Source organism: Schistocerca americana, chromosome 1, assembly GCF_021461395.2.
Source record: "Schistocerca americana isolate TAMUIC-IGC-003095 chromosome 1, iqSchAmer2.1, whole genome shotgun sequence".
NCBI classification, from domain to species: Eukaryota; Metazoa; Arthropoda; class Insecta; order Orthoptera; family Acrididae; genus Schistocerca; species Schistocerca americana.
The window spans coordinates 660,203,686-660,221,937 of record NC_060119.1 but is presented as its reverse complement, the minus strand read 5'-3'; the positions used below and the strand labels follow the sequence as shown (position 1 = coordinate 660,221,937).

Genomic DNA, 18,252 nt, shown 5'->3' with positions numbered 1-18,252 from the left:
CTTTACTACTTTAAGTGCCTCATTTCCTAATCTAATTCCCTCAGCATCACCCGACTTAATTAGACTACATTCCATTATCCTTGTTTTGCTTTTGTTGATGTTCATGTTATATCCTCCTTTCAAGACACTGTCTATTCCATTCAACTGCTCTTCCAAGTTCTTTGCTGTCTCTGACAGAATTACAATGTCATCGGTGAACCTCAAAGTTTTTATTTCTTCTCCATGGATTTTAATACCTACTCCGAATTTTTCTTTTGTTTCCTTTACTGCTTGCTCAATATACAGATTGAATAACATCGGGGAGAGACTACAACCCTGTCTCACTCCCTTCCCAACAGCTGCTTCCCTTTCATGTCCCTCGACTCTTATAACTGCCATCTGGTTTCTGTACAATTTGTAAATAGCCTTTCGCTCCCTGTATTTTACCCCTGCCGCCTTTAGAATTTGAAAGAGAGTATTCCCGTCAACAATGTCAAAAGCTTTCTCTAAGTCTACAAATGCTAGAACATAGGTTTGCCTTTCCTTAATCTTTCTTACAAGATAAGTCGTAAGGTCAGTATTGCCTCACGTGTTCCAATATTTCTATGGAATCCAAACTGATCTTCCCCGAGGTCGGCTTCTACCACTTTTTCCATTCGTCTGTAAAGAATTCGTGTTAGTATTTTGCAGCTGTGACTTATTAAACTTATAGTTCGGTAATTTTCACATCTGTCAACACCTGCTTTCTTTGGGATTGGAATTATTATATTCTTCTTGAAGTCTGACGGTATTTCACCTGTCTCATACATCTTGATCACTAGATGGTAGAGTTTTGTCAGGACTTGCTCTCCGAAGGCCGTCAGTAGTTCTAATGGAATGTTGTCTACTCCCAGGGCCTTGTTTCGACTCAGGTCTTTCAGTGCTCTGTCAAACTCTTCACGCAGTATCATATCTCCCATTTCATCGTCATCTACATCCTCTTCCATTTCCATAATATTGTCCTCAAGTACATCGTCTTTGTATAGACCCTCTATAATACGCCTTCCACCTTTCTGCTTTCCCTTCTTTGCTTAGACCTGGGTTTCCATCTAAGCTCCTGATATTCATACAAGTGGTTCTCTTTTCTCCGAAGGTCTCTTTAATTTTCCTGTAGGCAGTATCTATCTTACCCCTAGTGAGATAAGCCTCTACATCCATACATTTGTCCTCTAGCCATCCCTGCTTACCCATTTTGCACTTCCTGTTGATCTCATTTTTGAGACGTTTGTATTCCTTTTTGGCCTGCTTCATTTACTGCATTTTCATATTCTCTCCTTTCATCAATTAAATTCAATATTTCTTCTGTTACCCAAGGATTTCTACTAGCCCTCGTCTTTTTACCTATTTGATCCTCTGCTGCCTTCACATTAATAAGGTTTACAAAGTTATGTTACAGAATATTTAAAAAACTTAAAGTGTATCTCTTCTTTTTAAAGTGTATCTCTTCTTTTGAGCTGCTCTTATACAAAATACTTGAAAATTGATATTCAGGAAGAATAATGGGGAAAGATATAAGTTTTATAAAATAATGTAATCAGTGTAAACTCACTTAGCATGTAGATACATCAGTATGAGACGTGGAAGCTTGAAGATTGTTACAAGCAATGAACCTTTAGCAACTGACCCCAAATGTTGGCACACAAGTCGCTCCATAGCTGTTCTCACGGGGGTAATATCTCTTGATGAGCGTCTGCAGCACATAGACAAGAGATTTTTTTGTTTTCATTTGATGTTTTTTACACAAAAATATTTAAAAAATATGAATTTTTTTGTTACCTGTTAAAATACCACTGTGATACTGCACCAGCAATGACCATTTGCTGGCAAGCCAAAATGAATTCAGGAACCCAGACAAGAGCAATAACGTAAATCCACCAGAAATATCGTACCCACATTGGATCAACAAACTCCACCCAAGTAAATTCTGAAACAACAGAATTAAGGGAGTAAATTCTCTCAATCACAAACTTCCTTCTTTTTAAAACCCAGTGTGTGATGTAAATATATATCCAGATGTATAAATCTATATAATTTTTGGTACACTATTTCCCAATAAGCACTGTAAGAATTATTTTTTAATGCTAAATCCCTCCCTCGAAAAGACCAGAATCAACTGCAGAGTAAATACCTGTTAAATTTACATACTGCATGAATCCAAATGAGATTAGACTAAGGGAGAAATGAATCTATGGAAACTGCTTACAATATATTGTGAAGGTACAGTATAAAATCTCCATAAAGTCAGAACACAAGCAAATATATTTAAATCAATAGCAATACCTGAAATCTAATGATTCCTTCCAGGGCAGTTGAGATAGTTAATTTCAAGAGTAAAAATGAAACATTATCATCAATAAACAAAATATACAAAATGGAGAATTAACAAATACGAGGGCTGTTCAGAAAGTAACCTCCGATTGGTCACAGTGCGGGTTGTGGGGGGAGTAGCGACGCCATCTGTGCGTTCACGCACTCAACAGGTCAGTTGGCATCAAGCCGTGGTCGAGTGAATGTCGTACCTGCGCTAGTTTAGTTTTTGTGGCAGTTTCAAATGTGTGCTGCAAATAGAAAACCCCGCCAAATGTGAAGTGCGTGCTGTCATAAGGTTTTTTACAGCCAAAGGATATTCTGCAGCAGCTATTCATCGTGAGCTTTGTGCCGTGTACGGACCAAGAGTTATGAGTGAAGGAGTTGTCCGTGAATGGGTACGTTTATTTAAAAGTGGACGAGAAAACGTTCATGATGAAGAGAGGAGTGGTAGACCATCATTGGTGACTGACGAACTCGTTCAGACAGTTGATGCAAAAGTTCGTGAAAATCGACGTTTCTCAATGTCGGAGTTGTCTACTGGTTTTCCACAGATTTCTAAGACTCTCTTGTACGAGATAGTGACAGCAAGATTGGGTTACCGTAAGTTCTGTGCACGATGGGTGCCCAAAATTCTTACCGACCACCACAAAACTCAAGGAATGGCTTCTGCATTAGACTTTCTGTCACGTTATGAGGACGAAGGAGGACCATTGTTAAACAGAATCGTGACCGGTGACGAAACCTGGATTAAGTACGTGAACCCTGAGACAAAAGAACAATCAAAGATGTGGGCACATTCAAATTCGCCTACCATACCAAGAAAAGCCTCGCAAGATTTTTCCGCCAGAAAACTGATGGCAACGGTGTTTTGGGATGCCAAAGGGGTGTTGTTGGTTGAATTCATGGAACGTGGTACGACCATTAATCAAGACGTGTACTGTGAAACAATAAAAAAGTTACGATGGGCTATACAGAACAAACGCCGTGGTATGCTGGCTTCCGGTATCATTTTTTTGCACGATAACGCCCGTCCTCACTCTGCTCGCAGAACAACGGCCCTTCTTGAGTCCTTCAAGTGGGACGTTATCAACCATCCACCTTACAGCCCAGACCTGGCGCCAAGTGATTATCACCTCTTCATGCATTTGAAGAAATGGCTCGGGTCACAGCGGTTTGATGACGACGAAGAGCTCAAAGATGCGGTCACAGGCTGGCTCCAGGCACAAGCGGGTGATTTTTATGCAGAAGGAATTTCAAAGCTTGTGAAGAGATACGATAAGTGCCTCAATCGCTATGGAGACTATGTAGAAAAATAGTGCAAAGATGTAGTTGTAAGATGTATATATTAAAATATTTTTATTTAACTTGGTGTATTTTTTTAAATCAACCGGAGGTTACTTTCTGAATGGCCCTCGTATGTTTAAAAAGTTTATATTATTACTTATTCTATGACAGAAAACAATTTTTGTCTTGGAGGCCACAAAAGCAGAAATATACAAGGCTGAAAAACAGTAATTAAAACACCTCTGAACATTTGGACTTACGAATTTTTAAAAATTAACTAAACAACATAACAATATTATGAAAAGGATAGGTGCTACTCAACGTATAGTGGAGATGCAGAGTAGCAGATAAACACAACAAAAAGACTGTCAGGAAGTGAGCTTTCAGCGAACACGGCCTTTGTCAAATATAGACCACACACACACACACACACACACACACACACACACACACACACACACAGAGTCTCCAGTAGCTGAAGCCAAATTGTAAGCAGAGGCAACCAGGTGGTGGAGATAAGGAGGAGGCTGGGCAGGGAAGATGATGGATAGCAGGTTGGCGTGGGGGGTAGGAAAGGGCGGGGGGATGGTAGTGGAAAAGGAGAGAAGTAAAAAGACTGAGGATGCATCGGTGGAATAGAGAGCTGTGTAGTGCTGGAATAGAAACAGGGAAAGGGCTAGATGGTACATACAATAACTAATGAAGGTTGAGGCCAGGAGGGTTACTAGAACATATTATATATTGCAGGGAAAGATCCCACCAGCACAATTCAGAAAAGCCGATGTTGATGGCAAGGATCCAGATGGCACAAGCTGTGAAGCAGTCACTGAAATGAAGAACATTGTGATGGGCGGTGTGATAAGCAATGGTGGTACACCACAGTCTGCAGTGGCCACTCAAACGGCCAGACAGCTTGTTGGCTGTCATGCCCAAGTAGAATGCAGCACAGTGATTGTAGCTTAGCTTGTAGACCACATGACTGGTTTCACAAGTAGGCCTGCCTTTGATGGAATAGATGGTGTTTGTGACCGGACTGGAGTAGGAGGTGGTGGGATGATGTATGAGACAAGTTTTGCATCTATGGCTATTACAAGGATATGAACCATCAGACAAGCATTGGAGACAGGGGTTCTGTGGGGATGGATGAGAATATTGTGTAGGTTCAGTGGCTGACAGAATGCCACTGTGGAAGGGGTGGGAAGGATAGTGGGTAGAACATTTCTCATTTCGGAGCAAGATATAGACAGTCGAAACCCTGGCAGAGGATATAATTCAGTTGCTCCAGTCCTGGATGGTACTGAGGCACAAGGGGAATGCACCTCTGTGGCTGGATGGTGGGCCTTTGGGAGGTGGTAGGTGACTGGAAAGATAAGGCACGGGAGATGTTTTTGTACGAGGTTTTGAGGGTACTTTCAAACTATGAAGACCTCTGTGAAAACTGGTATATTTTGAGATGGACTGCTCGGCACTACAGATGTGACAGCCACGGGTAGCTAAGCTGTATGGAAGGGACTTCTTGGTATGGAATGGGTGGCAGCTGTTGAAATGGAGGTATTGCTGGTTGTTGGTGGGTTTGATATGGGCAGAAGTTCTGATGTAGCCATTTTTGAGGTGGCTGTAAACATCATGTAAGGGTGGCTTGTTGAGTTGAGTATAATCAGGTGAAGTGAATGGGGGAGAAGGTGTCTAGGTTCTGGAGGAATGTGACTAGGTGTTCTCACCCTTGATCCAGATCATGAAGATGTCATCAATGATTCTGAACCAGGTGAGGGGTTTGGGATTCTGGGCATTCAGGAAGGATTCCTCTAAATGGTCTATGGATAGGTTGGCATAGGATGGTGCCATGCGAGTGCCCATAGTTGTATCCCAGATTTGTTTGTAGGTAATGCTATCAAAGGAGAAGTAATTGTAGGCCAGGATGGAAAGAGGTTGCTGGTTTGGAATCCATCGTGTGTTGGGAAAGATAGTGTTCAACAGCAATAAGACAATGGGCATTATGGATGTTAGTGTAAAGGGAGGTGGCATCAATAGTGGCAAGCAGGACTGAAGGTTGGGGTCTACGAGAGCAGAGATTCTCTCAGTGGGGGCACAGTAACCAGCCACAATAATGTGTTTATGGACTTTTTGAAGTATGTAGAAGGCAGGAGTGCAGGGAGTGGTAGAGAGACGGATTCTGTGGACAGGTTCTGGGATGGGCCTAAGGATTTGAGGAGAGATCGGAGATCCTGTTGGATTCCTGGAATGGGGTCACTGTAGCAGGCTTTGTAGGAGGATAAACCTGATGACTGGCAGAGTCCTTCTGCCAGGTAATCCCTGCGGTTCAAAACAACAGTGGTGGAACCTTTGTCAGCAGGTAGTATTATAAGATCGGGATCAGTTTTTAGGTAGTGGATTGCAGTTATTTCTGTGGGTGTAGAGTTAGTTTGCATGTTGAAGGATTTAGGGAATGATCTCAACGATAGGTTCGAGATTAAGAGATTCTGGAAAGTTAACAGGGAGTGATTTGGGGGCAGTGAGGGTGGCCTACAGTTGGATGGTGGAGTGATATGAGTCAGGTAGGGTTCAACATAGGTATTTCGTTGAGTCTGATAGGTAGGGTTGGTGGCTCCCCCTACAGGAATCCTTCCTAAGCAACCCAGAATCCCAAACCCCTCATCTGGTTCAGATTCACTGATGACACCTTCATGATCTGGATCGAGGGTGAGGACATCTTATGCAAGTTCCTCCAGAATCTCAACATCATCTCCCCCAATCACTTCACCTGGTCCTACTCGACCCTACAAGCCACCTTCTCCAATGTTGATCTCCACCTCAAAGATGGCTACATCACTACCTCTGTCCATACAAAGCCTACCAGCCACCAGCAATCTCTCCACTAGACAGCTGCCACCCATTCTGTATCAAGAAGGCCCTTCCATACAAATTAGCTATCCATGGCACTTGTATCTGTAGTGAATGAGCAGTCCCTCTTGAAATATGTTGATGGTCTCACTGAGGCCTACACAGACTGTAATTATCCTCCCAGCCTTGTACAAAAACAGATCTCTTGTGCCTTATCTTTCCAGTCACCTACCACCTCCCAAAGTTCCACCATCTGGCTGCAGAGGTACATTTCCCTTGTGACTCATTACCATCCAGGACTGGAGTAACTGAATTACATTCTCTGACAGGGTTTAAACTACCTCTTGTAATGCCCTGAAATGACAAATGTCTGACCTATTATCCTTCCCACCCCTCCCACAGTGGCATTCCACCATCAACCGAATCTACACAATATCCTCATCCATCCCTACAGAACCTCTGCTCCCAACCCCTTGCCTCATGGTTCACACCCCTGTAATAGATCTGGATGCAAGACCTGTCCCATACATCCTCCCTCCACCAACTACTCTAGTAGAGTCACAAACATCACCTACCTCATTAAAGGCAGGACTACCTGTGAAACCAGTCATGTGTTCTATAAGCTAAGCTGCAACCACTGTGCTGCATTCTACGTGGGCATGACTACCAGCAAGATGTTGTCTGCGCGAATGTCCACCGACGAACTGTGGTCAAGAAACAGCTGGGCCACCCGTTTGCTGAGCACACCACTCAACACAACAATCTTCATTTCAATGACTGCTTCAAATCCTGTGCCATCTGGCTCCTCCCCACCAACACCATCTTTACTGAATTGTGCAAGTGGGAACTCTTCCTGCAATATATAATATGTTCCTGCAACTCTCCTGGCCTCATCCTTTGTTAGTCACTGTCCATAACCATCTAGCCTCTTCCCTGTTCCCATTCCAGCACTACACCCTCAGTTTTCTCACTTCTCTCCTTTTCCACTACCCTCCCTCCTTCCTCCTGCTCTTCATCTAACCTTCCAACTGCACCCAGCTGCCCTACCCTGCCTCCATCTCATTCCTGCGTGCTCACACAAGCAGCACTTTACCATCCCCCACCCCATCCTCCTATCCCTCCCCTTCTCCACCACAGCCTCCTCCTTACCTTACCACCAGGTTGCCTCTCCCATCATGTGCTGCTGCTCACAGTCTGGCTTCAGCTACCACAGACTGTGGTCATGTGTTTGTGATTTGCGTTTGCATGAGTGTGTATGTGCGTGTTTTCTACCTTCGGCAAAGGTCTTGTTAGCTGAAAGTTCACTGTCTGACAGTCTTTTCGTTGTGCCTATTCGCAACTCAGCATCTCCACTATTTGTTGAGTAGCAACTATCCTTTTCACAATATTGTTACATTCCATCCTGGATTTTCCACTGTCTAAACAACATAAATAAGATTAAGAATTTTAACATCTCAGCTAATTTCTCCAAAATGGAGCAGTGTATCAATTGGAGAAGCATGAGTGAAGAAAGCAGACACAGCCTCTTTGGGTAATTATTCCAGTATTGACCTGTACTGATTTAGAGAAATTACAGAAAATCTAAATCTGAATTGTTAGACAAGGATCTTAAGTCCTTTCCTTCCAAAACATGGTCCAGCCACCTAATCACTGCTTGCCCCAGTTAAAGCAGTATATAAATAGACCTCTGGAAAGAAAAATGTATGCCAAAAGATGTTGAGGGAGTGAATATTTGCTGCATATGCTGACTCAAAGAAAGACATGCAATATGTAATGGGAAAATAACAATGGCAGGGAAGGAAAGTTGCTATTCATCATATAGCAGAGAAGCTGAGTTGCGATAGGCACAACAAAAAGATTCACACAATAATAGCTTTCGGCCATTAAGGCCTTTGTCACCAGTACACACACGCGCACACACACACACACACACACACACACACACACACACACACACACACACACACACACACAAATGCAACTTGCACACACGTCTGCAGTCAGAGAGCTGAAACCACACTGCGAGCAGCAGAACTAGTGCATGGTGGGAGTGGCAACTGGGTGGAAGTAAGGAGGAGGCTGCGGGGGGGAGGGGGAGTGATAGTATGGTGGGAGTGGCGGACAGTGAAGTGTTGCAGTTTAGACGGAGGGCAGGAGAAAAAGTGTGGAGGAGGGGGGGGGGGGGGGGGGTTAAGTAGCAGAAAGGACAGAAATAAAAAGAAATTAAAAGGCTGGGTGTGGCTGAGAAATGATGGCTGTGTAGTGCTGGAACGGTAACAGGGAGGGGGCTGGATGGGTGAGGACAGTGACTAAAGAAGTTTGAGGCCAGGAGGGTTACAGGGACGTAGGATGTATTGCAGGGAAAGTTCCCACCTGCGCAATTCAGAAAAGCTAGTATAGGTGAGAAGTTTCATATGGCACAGGCTGTGACGCAGTCATCGAGATGAGGGATATCATGTTTGGCAGTGTGTTCAGCAACGGGGTGGTCCACTTGTCTTTTGGCCACAGTTTGTCGGTGGCCGTTCATGCGGATAGACAGCTTGTTGGTTGTCATGCCTACATAGAATGCAGCACAGTGGTTGCAAGCTTAGCTTATAAATCAAATGACTGGTTTCACAGGTAGTCCTGCCTTTGATGGGATAGGCGATGTTAGTGACTGGACTGGAGTAGGCGGTGGTAGGAAGATGTATGGGACAGGTCTTGCATCTAGGTCTATTACAGGTATACGAGCCATGAGGTAAGGGACTGGGAGCAGGGGTTGTGTAAGGATGGACAAGTATATTGTGTAAGTTCAGTGGACGGTGGAATACCACGGTAGGTAGGAGGGGTGGGAAGGATAGTGGGCAGGACATTTCTCATTTCAGGGCACAATCAGAGGTAATCGAAACCCTGGCAGAGAATGTAATTCAGTTGTTCCAGTTCCGGATGGTACTGAGTTAGAGGGGAATGCTCCTCTGTGGCCGGACTGTGGGGCTTTGGGAGGTGGTGGGAGATAAGGCATGGGAGATTTGTTTTTGTACAAGGATGGGAGGATAATTACGGTCAGTGAAGGCTTCAGTGAGACCCTCGGCATATTTTGAGAGGGACTGCTCATAACTGCAGATGCGGAAACCACGGGTGGCTAGGCCGCACGGAAGGGACTTCTTGGTATGTTGACATTCACTAGAAAAGTAGTACTGCACAAGACTGAATATGAGGACTGCAGGAGCTGTGCATCAATGGTTTTCAAAAGTGGAAAAATGAATATTCACAAGAATGACTGAGGTGGCCATCTGTCTGTAGCCAGCAACAAACAGGTACAAAAAAATTGATGGAAACAGACAGTTCACCCAATACCTCAACAGTCAGACAACTTTCTGCAGATTCTTAATGATTAGCATGCCACAAGCTCTGTGCTCACTGGAATCCAAAACTCTCCAAAGGCAAAACTTAATGCAAGGAGAGTTTGGTAACTCATTGAGAGAAATAATAAAAGCTTAAATTTGAATGATGAATACATAAAGAATTAAGAAAAGGCATAATTTTAGGATTATATGTAGCCTAAAGTAGGTTACTTTCTGGATAGCTAAATTACATGTCTTTTCAATGCACGTCATCAAGCAATCCATAATACTGTCTGTTTTCTGTAAGAGGAATTTATGCAGTGCTTCCAGTATTTTATTGCTCATATAAAATTGACAACCTCATAAATAATCTTCAATAGTCTGCAGTTTTGAGATCTGGGTTGGGGGCAGTGTGCTCCGACACCTTAAAACCCAAGTCGACAATGTTCCAAGAGTTTCGCATCAACAAGTCTCAATGCTCAGTGTTTGGCTTCAATAGACGGTCAGCATATTACTGTACCTTAAGATTTCAATAACTCTCCCCTTCTCCAAGTAATTTTTCCCATAGGTCCATCAGAAACCCCCCCCCCCCCCCCCTCCCAGTAACAGTTGTTCGCATTACCCTTCCTACAGAGGCCCAAGTCGGCCTGGCAGGTGATTCCAAATATTTCCATCATAAACTATGCCATTTTGATTCAGATTCTTAACAAAAGAACCACGTTTTGTCTCCTGTGACCATCCTAATCAAAAATTGTTTGACATTTCTTATTATTACAATGGTCATGTTTGTGACTGTGCTCTACATGGTGATCACTATATACACTTCAACACTTTGATATGCAGAACCATGACTGACAAAGAACAAGTTATCTCACCAATGGCAGTTTAGTACTCAGTCTAGAACAAACCGCAGAATGAATGAAGATGAAACCTGGACATTTAACCTCATATTTATGCACTAATATAAAACAAGAAAATGTCACTACTTACATGAAATGCTTGTTTGTGTCACATCCATGAGTAACTTTTGCTGGCACCACATTTTTGAAAACCATGCAAGGGCAGGAGTAGGATATGGTATGAAGGATCGTTGGAATTTTTTTCAGAGAGACCATTCATTCACGAGGAATTCTGTGGCTAGGAAACACTTATTACAACATTATGAAACATATTATTATCTAAACAAAACTATTACATTTATGGACTATATTTCTGAGATGTAGCAAAATGCAGGTTTCCTAAATGCATCTTTCTATTACGCACGTTTAAAGCCAGCCAAAGAGATATTATTCCGTGGTTTTAATGTTGTTGTCTCTGCGTCATTGTTCTTCATCACACTCTCATCAGTAAAACTAGCAAATGGCAGAAATGGCTTTACACCAGGATAGCCTGAAAAAGAAGAAACACACAATTAACATGACTTGGCAATGCTACATCTGATTCATAGTTGTCAATTTAAAGTTTCTGCATAAGAAGTAGCCACTGTAATGGCTACAATCTGCATTATTTTTGCTTAATGTACACACACTCCCAAACTATGTTTCCCTTATTTCCCAAGAACTACGGACATATATGTATGCATACATTTACATAGAAAACATACACACACACATACCTTCCTCTGCCTCACATTTTATCATGGCTGATGAAGCGGGTGAAATTCTTAAGGACGCCTGGAGGATGAGGATTAGAGGAAGAAGGGTAGCAAAGTAGACTGGGACAGGATAGGGGTACCAGTTAAGCTTACACTGGTGCAGCTACAGGAAGTTGCATGTGCTACATGATAAAACTGAGATGTTGATCAATGTGATAACTGTTGGAGAGGAAGAGGAAGAGGAAGGGGGAGGGGAGGGGGGGGAGGGGAGGGGGGGGGGGAGGGGAGGGGGGGGAGGGGAGGGGAGCGGAGGGGAGGGGAGCGGAGGGGAGCGGAGGGGAGGGGAGGGGAGGGGAGGGGAGGGGAGGGGAGGGGAGGGGAGGGGAGGGGAGGGGAGGGGAGGGGAGGGGAGGGGAGGGGAGGGGAGGGGAGGGGAGGGGAGGGGAGGGGAGGGGAGGGGGAGGTGGGGGAGGAGCAAGGCCAAGGTGGAACAGACAGTGATGGAGACTGTGGAGAGAATAATGTGGGTGTAGATTAGCTACATTTAAACCCATGGGCTAGGGTCAGCACCTTTACTAGTGATCAAAACAGTCTGGTTCTCAGGTTCCAACACTATCATTACTTAAATTTTGAATAAAAATAATCAGTAACAGTGGCCAGAGACTTCCAACACCAGGAGTCCTTGTCATTCGGTCAACAGTCTTGTTGATGAGGGTGGAGGATGAGACAAAGTTTTAGGGTATTCTCTTGCCCTTGGGGTGGGAATCTGACCCTAAAAGGTGGAAGAAATAGCAATGATCAACTGCAGAAGCCTGCAGCAGGCAACGGAGACCACCGCATAAGAAACATAATGTATATTCACAGGACATGTAGCCTGTATACCAAATAGTGTCTTGATTTCTCCATTGATAAAAGATTTTGAATGAGCCCCTTCTGTCTCTAAGCTGTTCATTTTTGGAACACAACCTATGATCAGCTTAGATACAGAAGTGATTACACTTTCTGCAGGACCACCATTTTGCAGGACAATGCTCAAGCACATACAGTGCAAGCTGTTACTGATTTGTTTGACTGATGGGGCTGCTAAGTGCTATACCACCTACTGCACTCCCCTGACTTAAGCCCTCGTGATTTCAACTCTATTTCTACACTGAAGGAAACACTTAATGGCATTCGCTTCAGAACTACAAATTCGTCAAGCAACAGACCATGCTGCTCAAACTGTCAATATAACTGGCATAGTTAAGAGTATCCTACGACTTCCACGTTGCTGGCAACGGGTTATACACAATGCTGGTAACTACTTTGAAGGTCAGTAAAACTTTGAAACACGTATCCATTTTGTACAAGCTGTAAACAAGTAGTTGCCACTATTAAGGTTCCAACCCTTGTAATTATCGTGGAGGGTTTGAATCCAACTGTAAGGGAAGGGGTAGAAGAAAGTGTTTTGGGAGAACATGAGCTTGGTACTTGGAATGAGAGAGAGCAAAACTAACTGAGTTCTGCATTACATTTCAGTTAGTAAAAGTTAATTGTTCACAGGGGAGGTGGCATACTTGGAAAATGCCAGGAGACTTGGGGAGATTATTCATGGCCAATCAGAGAACTCAAAATCAAAATCAGATACTGGATTGGTAAGGCATACACAGCAGCAGATACAGATTCAGATCTGAGTTTAGTAGAGGTGAAGAGTGGACTAAAAATCAAGCAAATAGCCCAGAGGAATCAGTATGGAAAGGAGTGGGATACTGAAGCACTGAGAAATTACGAGGTGTGTTGTGAGGTTCTCTAAGGGTGTAGATAATGAACACCACAAAGGGCAGTTCAGTTGAAGAGGTATGGGCACATCTAAAATAAGGACAATCATAGAAGCTGGACGGACTAACATAGGTACACAGTAGGTAGCTGTAAAGGAACCTTGGGCAACAGAAGAAATATTTCAAGTGACTGACAAAAGAAGAAAGCACAGAAGTTTTCAGGAAAAGACAGAAATATAAGTCACTTGCGAATGAAATAAAGTGAAAATGCAGGAAAGGCAAGGCAAGTAGCTTTAGGAAAACCAAGAAGAAACTGGAAAAGAAATGGTTATCAAAAGTACTGATTCAGTATATAGAAAAGTCAAAACACGCTTCGGTTACCAGAATGAAATTTTCACTCTGCAGCAGAGTGTGCGCTGATATGAAACTTCCTGTCAGATTAAAACTGTGCGCCCGGCCGAGACTCGAACTCGGGACCTTTGCCTTTCGCGGGCAAGTGCTCTCCCAACTGAGCTACCGAAGCATGACTCACATCCGGTACTCACAGCTTTACTTCTGCCAGTATCTCGTCTCCTACCTTCCAAACTTTACAGAAGCTCTCCTGCGAACCTTGCAGAACTAGCACTCCTGAAAGAAAGGATATTGCGGAGACATGGCTTAGCCACAGCCTGGGGGATGTTTCTAGAATGAAATTTTCACTCTGCAGCAGAGTGTGCGCTGATATGAAACTTCCTGGCAGATTAAAACTGTGTGCCCGACCGAGACTCGAACTCGGGACCTCCCAACTGAGCTACCGAAGCACGACTCACGTCCAGTACTCACAGTTTTACTTCTGCCAGTATCTCTTCTCCTACCTGAGTAACGGATGTGAGTCGTGCTTCGGTGGCTCAGTTGGGAGAGCACTTGCCCGCGAAAGGCAAAGCTCCCGAGTTCGAGTCTCGGTCGGGCACACAGTTTTAATCTGCCAGGAAGTTTCAAGCTTCAGTTAAATTAAAAGCAAGGACATCAGCATTACAAGTGCAATGGGATTTTCACAGTGAACACGGAGAAGAGAGCGGGTTGGTAGAAAAAGAACATTAAAGCCCTTTACAAGAGGCAGGACTGTCTGATGCCATGATAGAAGAAGAAATGGGTGTCCACATGGAAGATACAGGGCATGGGTGGCCAATTGGTCGATTACAGCTAATAGCGCAGTTGATCATGGCAAAGCAAAAAACACATAAGTTTAATATAGCTAATAATAATAGTTATATGTAAAAAATACAGAGAAAACACTGCACAATGTAATCAACAACTGCAGTGCACTTAATCTTGAATCACTTTTCACTTTATTTATTCTCTCTTCTACACAGTAGCTCTCTTTTGTTTTTGGCACGCAATGGAAATAGGCAGGAAGCATGCGGGACACAGGTGTTGGGTTGGTGTCCGTCCGACAGTTGACGACAGGGACTAGCAGAGTTATGATGTATCGCCTACTGATGTCAATCAGGATTAGACTCTGCATTGCGCATCATACACTATGGATAAGTGGTTGAAGAGAAATGCTGAATGAACTTCAAATGAAGAAAGAAATGCTTCTGAAGGTTCATCAAATAAAGTAAGATGATATTTTCAACACCATGGATCAAACGCATTACCCATGTAATTATCACATAACTAATGAGGAGGTATTGAACAGAATTGGGGAAAAGAGGAGTTTGTGGCACAACTCGACTAGAAGAAGGGATCAGTTGGCAGGACATGTTCTGAGGCATCAAGTAATCACCAATTTAGTATTGGAGGGCAGCGTGGAGGGTAAAAATCGTACAGGGAGACCAAGAGATGAATACACTAAGCAGATTCAGAATGATGTAGGTTGCAGTAGGTACTGGGAGATGAAGACGCTTGCACAGGATAGAGTAGCATGGAGAGCTGCATCAACCCAGTCTCAGGGCTGAAGACCACAACAACAACAACAACAACAACAACAACATTAGCACTTTTGGCACACTCAGCTACTGCTGCATACATACATTGTTAGCACTGGAGGCATGACGATTGTGCATGGATATATAAGTCACTAGCAGTCAAAGGGTTAAGGATGAAGTGAACGAAAGAAAAGTGGAGCAGAGTGGTTGGGAGGGGGGCGGATGCATGGTCACAGGAGCAGAGGTGGCTGTGGTAACAAATGTTAGCGGCAACTGGGGACAAGGGGGGAAGGAAGAGCAGGAGAGGGGAATTGAGGAGGTAGGAGAGGGGAATTGTGGAGGTAGGAGAGGGGAAGTGTGGAGGTAGGAGAGGGGGAATTGTGGCATTGTAGGATGTACTGGTGAGATCATTTTTATCTACACAGTTCAAAGAAGCTGGTGATGGAAAGTGGATGGAGATTAATAAAAATGGCAGTGGTTGAGACACAGATATCAAAGTCAATCATGCTGCGCTCATATCGTATTCTGCCATTGGGTGACCAGATTTGCTCTTGCCCACCACATACTGTTGATAGCCATTCTCTTGAGCGGACAGTTGGTTGGGTGGCAACTGTGCGCAAATAAAAAATTGTGCAGAAGCTGCAGTGAGTTGAGGTATGCTATGGTTGTTTTAAAGGGAGCATATGATGTGGTTAGCTGTGTTGTGATGGGACTGGAATAGGATGCATGAAACAGGTCTTGCACTTTGGTCTTCACTCGATATGATATGAGTAATACATGTAGTGCATGCAAATTCCCCCAATTGCAACAGTGTGAATTTGCCAAGGCTGTTCTTACCCAAGTTTCTCACTGCCTCTCCATTCCCTACATTTTACCCTACCTTGCTTTCAAACCTTCCTCCTTATTACTCTAACTATTATCCAGAAAATTATAACTTTATTTTTCCGCTCTGAGGAAGTACCTTGCCCAAAAGCTCAGCTATAAGTTCCGTTCTGTTTATGTGCCTGACTACTACTCAACACCATAACAATACAATGAGTTATTGGAAGTTTTGTATTGCCTGCGGGGGGGGGGGAAAGCCCTTTTATTCTTCCAGTAGCTAGATTTTGAGCCAAAGGAGGCTCATTGTTTGATAGTTAGTATTTATAGGCACTTTATTTTTTTCTCTGGTATAAAACAAAGTGACTGTAAATAATTATACTGCGAATGTTGCAGTTCTTCTTATTTCCATGCTTGCTAAGACAACTGGAGAGAGATTCAAAATTACTTCTGACCATGTATTTCGATAGCAATTATTGACTTTTTTACAGCTTATAACATGACTTTATTCTGTGTCTTAGGCTGCTCTGAGACCAGAGCCACTATCCCACATCAAAAAAGGACAGGTGCACATATCAGTGGTGTAGGAATTGTTGTTTAATCTACAGTTTTCTGCCAAAGGCCTATAGCAGGGAAAAGTTCGATCTTGGACCCATTTGAAGTTAAGGTTTAAACAATAAAATGTCATGGTTGGTCCAGTGTCTTTTGTGTGGTTTGAAATATACAGCATTCCTACGTGGCAATAAGTAAGAATACATTCTTCTTTCCTGAAATCCTCTGAAATAATTCCATACTCTGATGAAGTTGGGGATTAACAGAATTAACACAAAAGATCAATGTTGCTTTCTTACAGCCAGCTTTTTGAGTGACAGGATTTCAGAACTTTTGAAGCACTGTATGTCTGGACTTGATTGTAGAATTACACTCCTCACAAGTTGTGGCTGTAAGCATCCAGAAGGCCTCAGGATGGATTTTTTCATCATTCCAAAAGACTGTTCAACTGATTCATTGTACAGATGGTATGTTCATTCACATCTTTGATATTTTCTTGAAATACAAACACAGCTAATTACCTGTTGTCTTCACAAGTGTGATTCCTGAGTAAGGTTTGTTCATATGGGAACATTTTCACAGGAGCAAAAGCCCATCACCACCAAAAAATATATGCATTGTTAGGAGTTCAGTCATAGAGCACAGAGTCATAGTTCTGCTGAAATGACAATTCGAGTGTCCATTTGTGACAAAACTGTGTGTCAAACTGGGACTCAAACCCAGGGGCCCTGCCTTTCACAAAAATTGTGCTAACCAAGCACACCTGTTTGACTGACTCAAAGCTTCAACTTGCCATTAGTTTATCTCCATGTTTTCCAAACTATACAGACGTTCTACCATGGTGGTGTTAGGACATTAAACAGTGCATCGAGTTGGGGACATAACTTCATATGAAGAGACCCTGACATCAAATGTCAACATATTGAGAGAGAACCGAGGATCAATATGAACGTGGCTGTCCTAATGACCACCAATAACCTTCTTTAAAATATTCTTCACATCCATGACAGCATCCTCTTCTCACTCGTCTTTCAGTTTTTGACAGTTAACAGCCATTAAGACTCTGCCAAAGATGACATCCTAGCTAGAGTCAAGGTTGTTTCACAATTTTGTAACTATGTAACTTGCTAAGCAATTTAGCTTTATGAACCTGTTCTGTATGGATGGGAAGTACCCGTTTTCACCAAAACTGCCACTTTATCAACCACCTGACAGATTTAAGTCCTTTAATTGTGTAAATTGTGACACCTTCTAAAATGATCACATCTGTCTTACAGTGATGTTCTCTATAAACTATCTAAAGTCATCCTCATTGAGTGGGTATTTATGCTATTAATTTGTATACCCAGTTTGTTGCAATCCCTAATCTCTGCTACACACAATGTTCCACTAAAGCACCCTATGTAAGTCAGTGGAGTATGCCCGGTAATAAAGGATTTTTGGTGTCCATCATTTGGCACAACTCCCAAAGTACACATTAACATACTAATTGTCAGTGTTCCTTCATGTAAACCTGAAGCTCTCTGATTTTAATCTTATTGTACACTATGAAAATGTATTTAGATGCAGGGCTACATACAAACTTCACAAACGCAGACTTGCATATATCTCAAAGTATATGCATGGAGCGGCTGAAATGGGTAACCATATGATAAATTAAACATCACAAAAAATAAAATGATTTCTTTATAATTTAAAAGTACAGAATGTAAATGATTATTGTATGTAAAAAAAACTGACATAAATGAACACAGAATTGTGTTACATTCAGCTGATTTGTCTTATTGAAAATGATATGTGAAATTAGACTTTGTTTTACATTAACTACAGTAACTCACTTTTATTCT

At 42.9% G+C, this 18,252-nt stretch overlaps 1 protein-coding gene and 1 non-coding gene across 3 annotated transcripts in view; both read right to left on the bottom strand.

The window, feature by feature from the left end:
- LOC124608316 (choline transporter-like 1) overlaps positions 1–18,252 on the bottom strand; it is a 176,501-nt gene that overhangs the window by 36,627 nt on the left and 121,622 nt on the right. For both annotated transcript variants that reach the window (XM_047139977.1, XM_047139976.1), the window contains exons 10-12: positions 11,040–11,165; positions 1,795–1,942; positions 1,568–1,708 (exon numbers count right to left, since the gene is read on the bottom strand). In XM_047139977.1, the coding sequence (XP_046995933.1) occupies positions 1,568–1,708; positions 1,795–1,942; positions 11,040–11,165 (415 nt within the window). The remainder of the gene's footprint in view (positions 1–1,567; positions 1,709–1,794; positions 1,943–11,039; positions 11,166–18,252) is intronic.
- Positions 13,576–13,650, bottom strand: Trnas-cga. Its single transcript has one exon. It is a non-coding gene; the product is annotated as a tRNA-Ser (tRNA).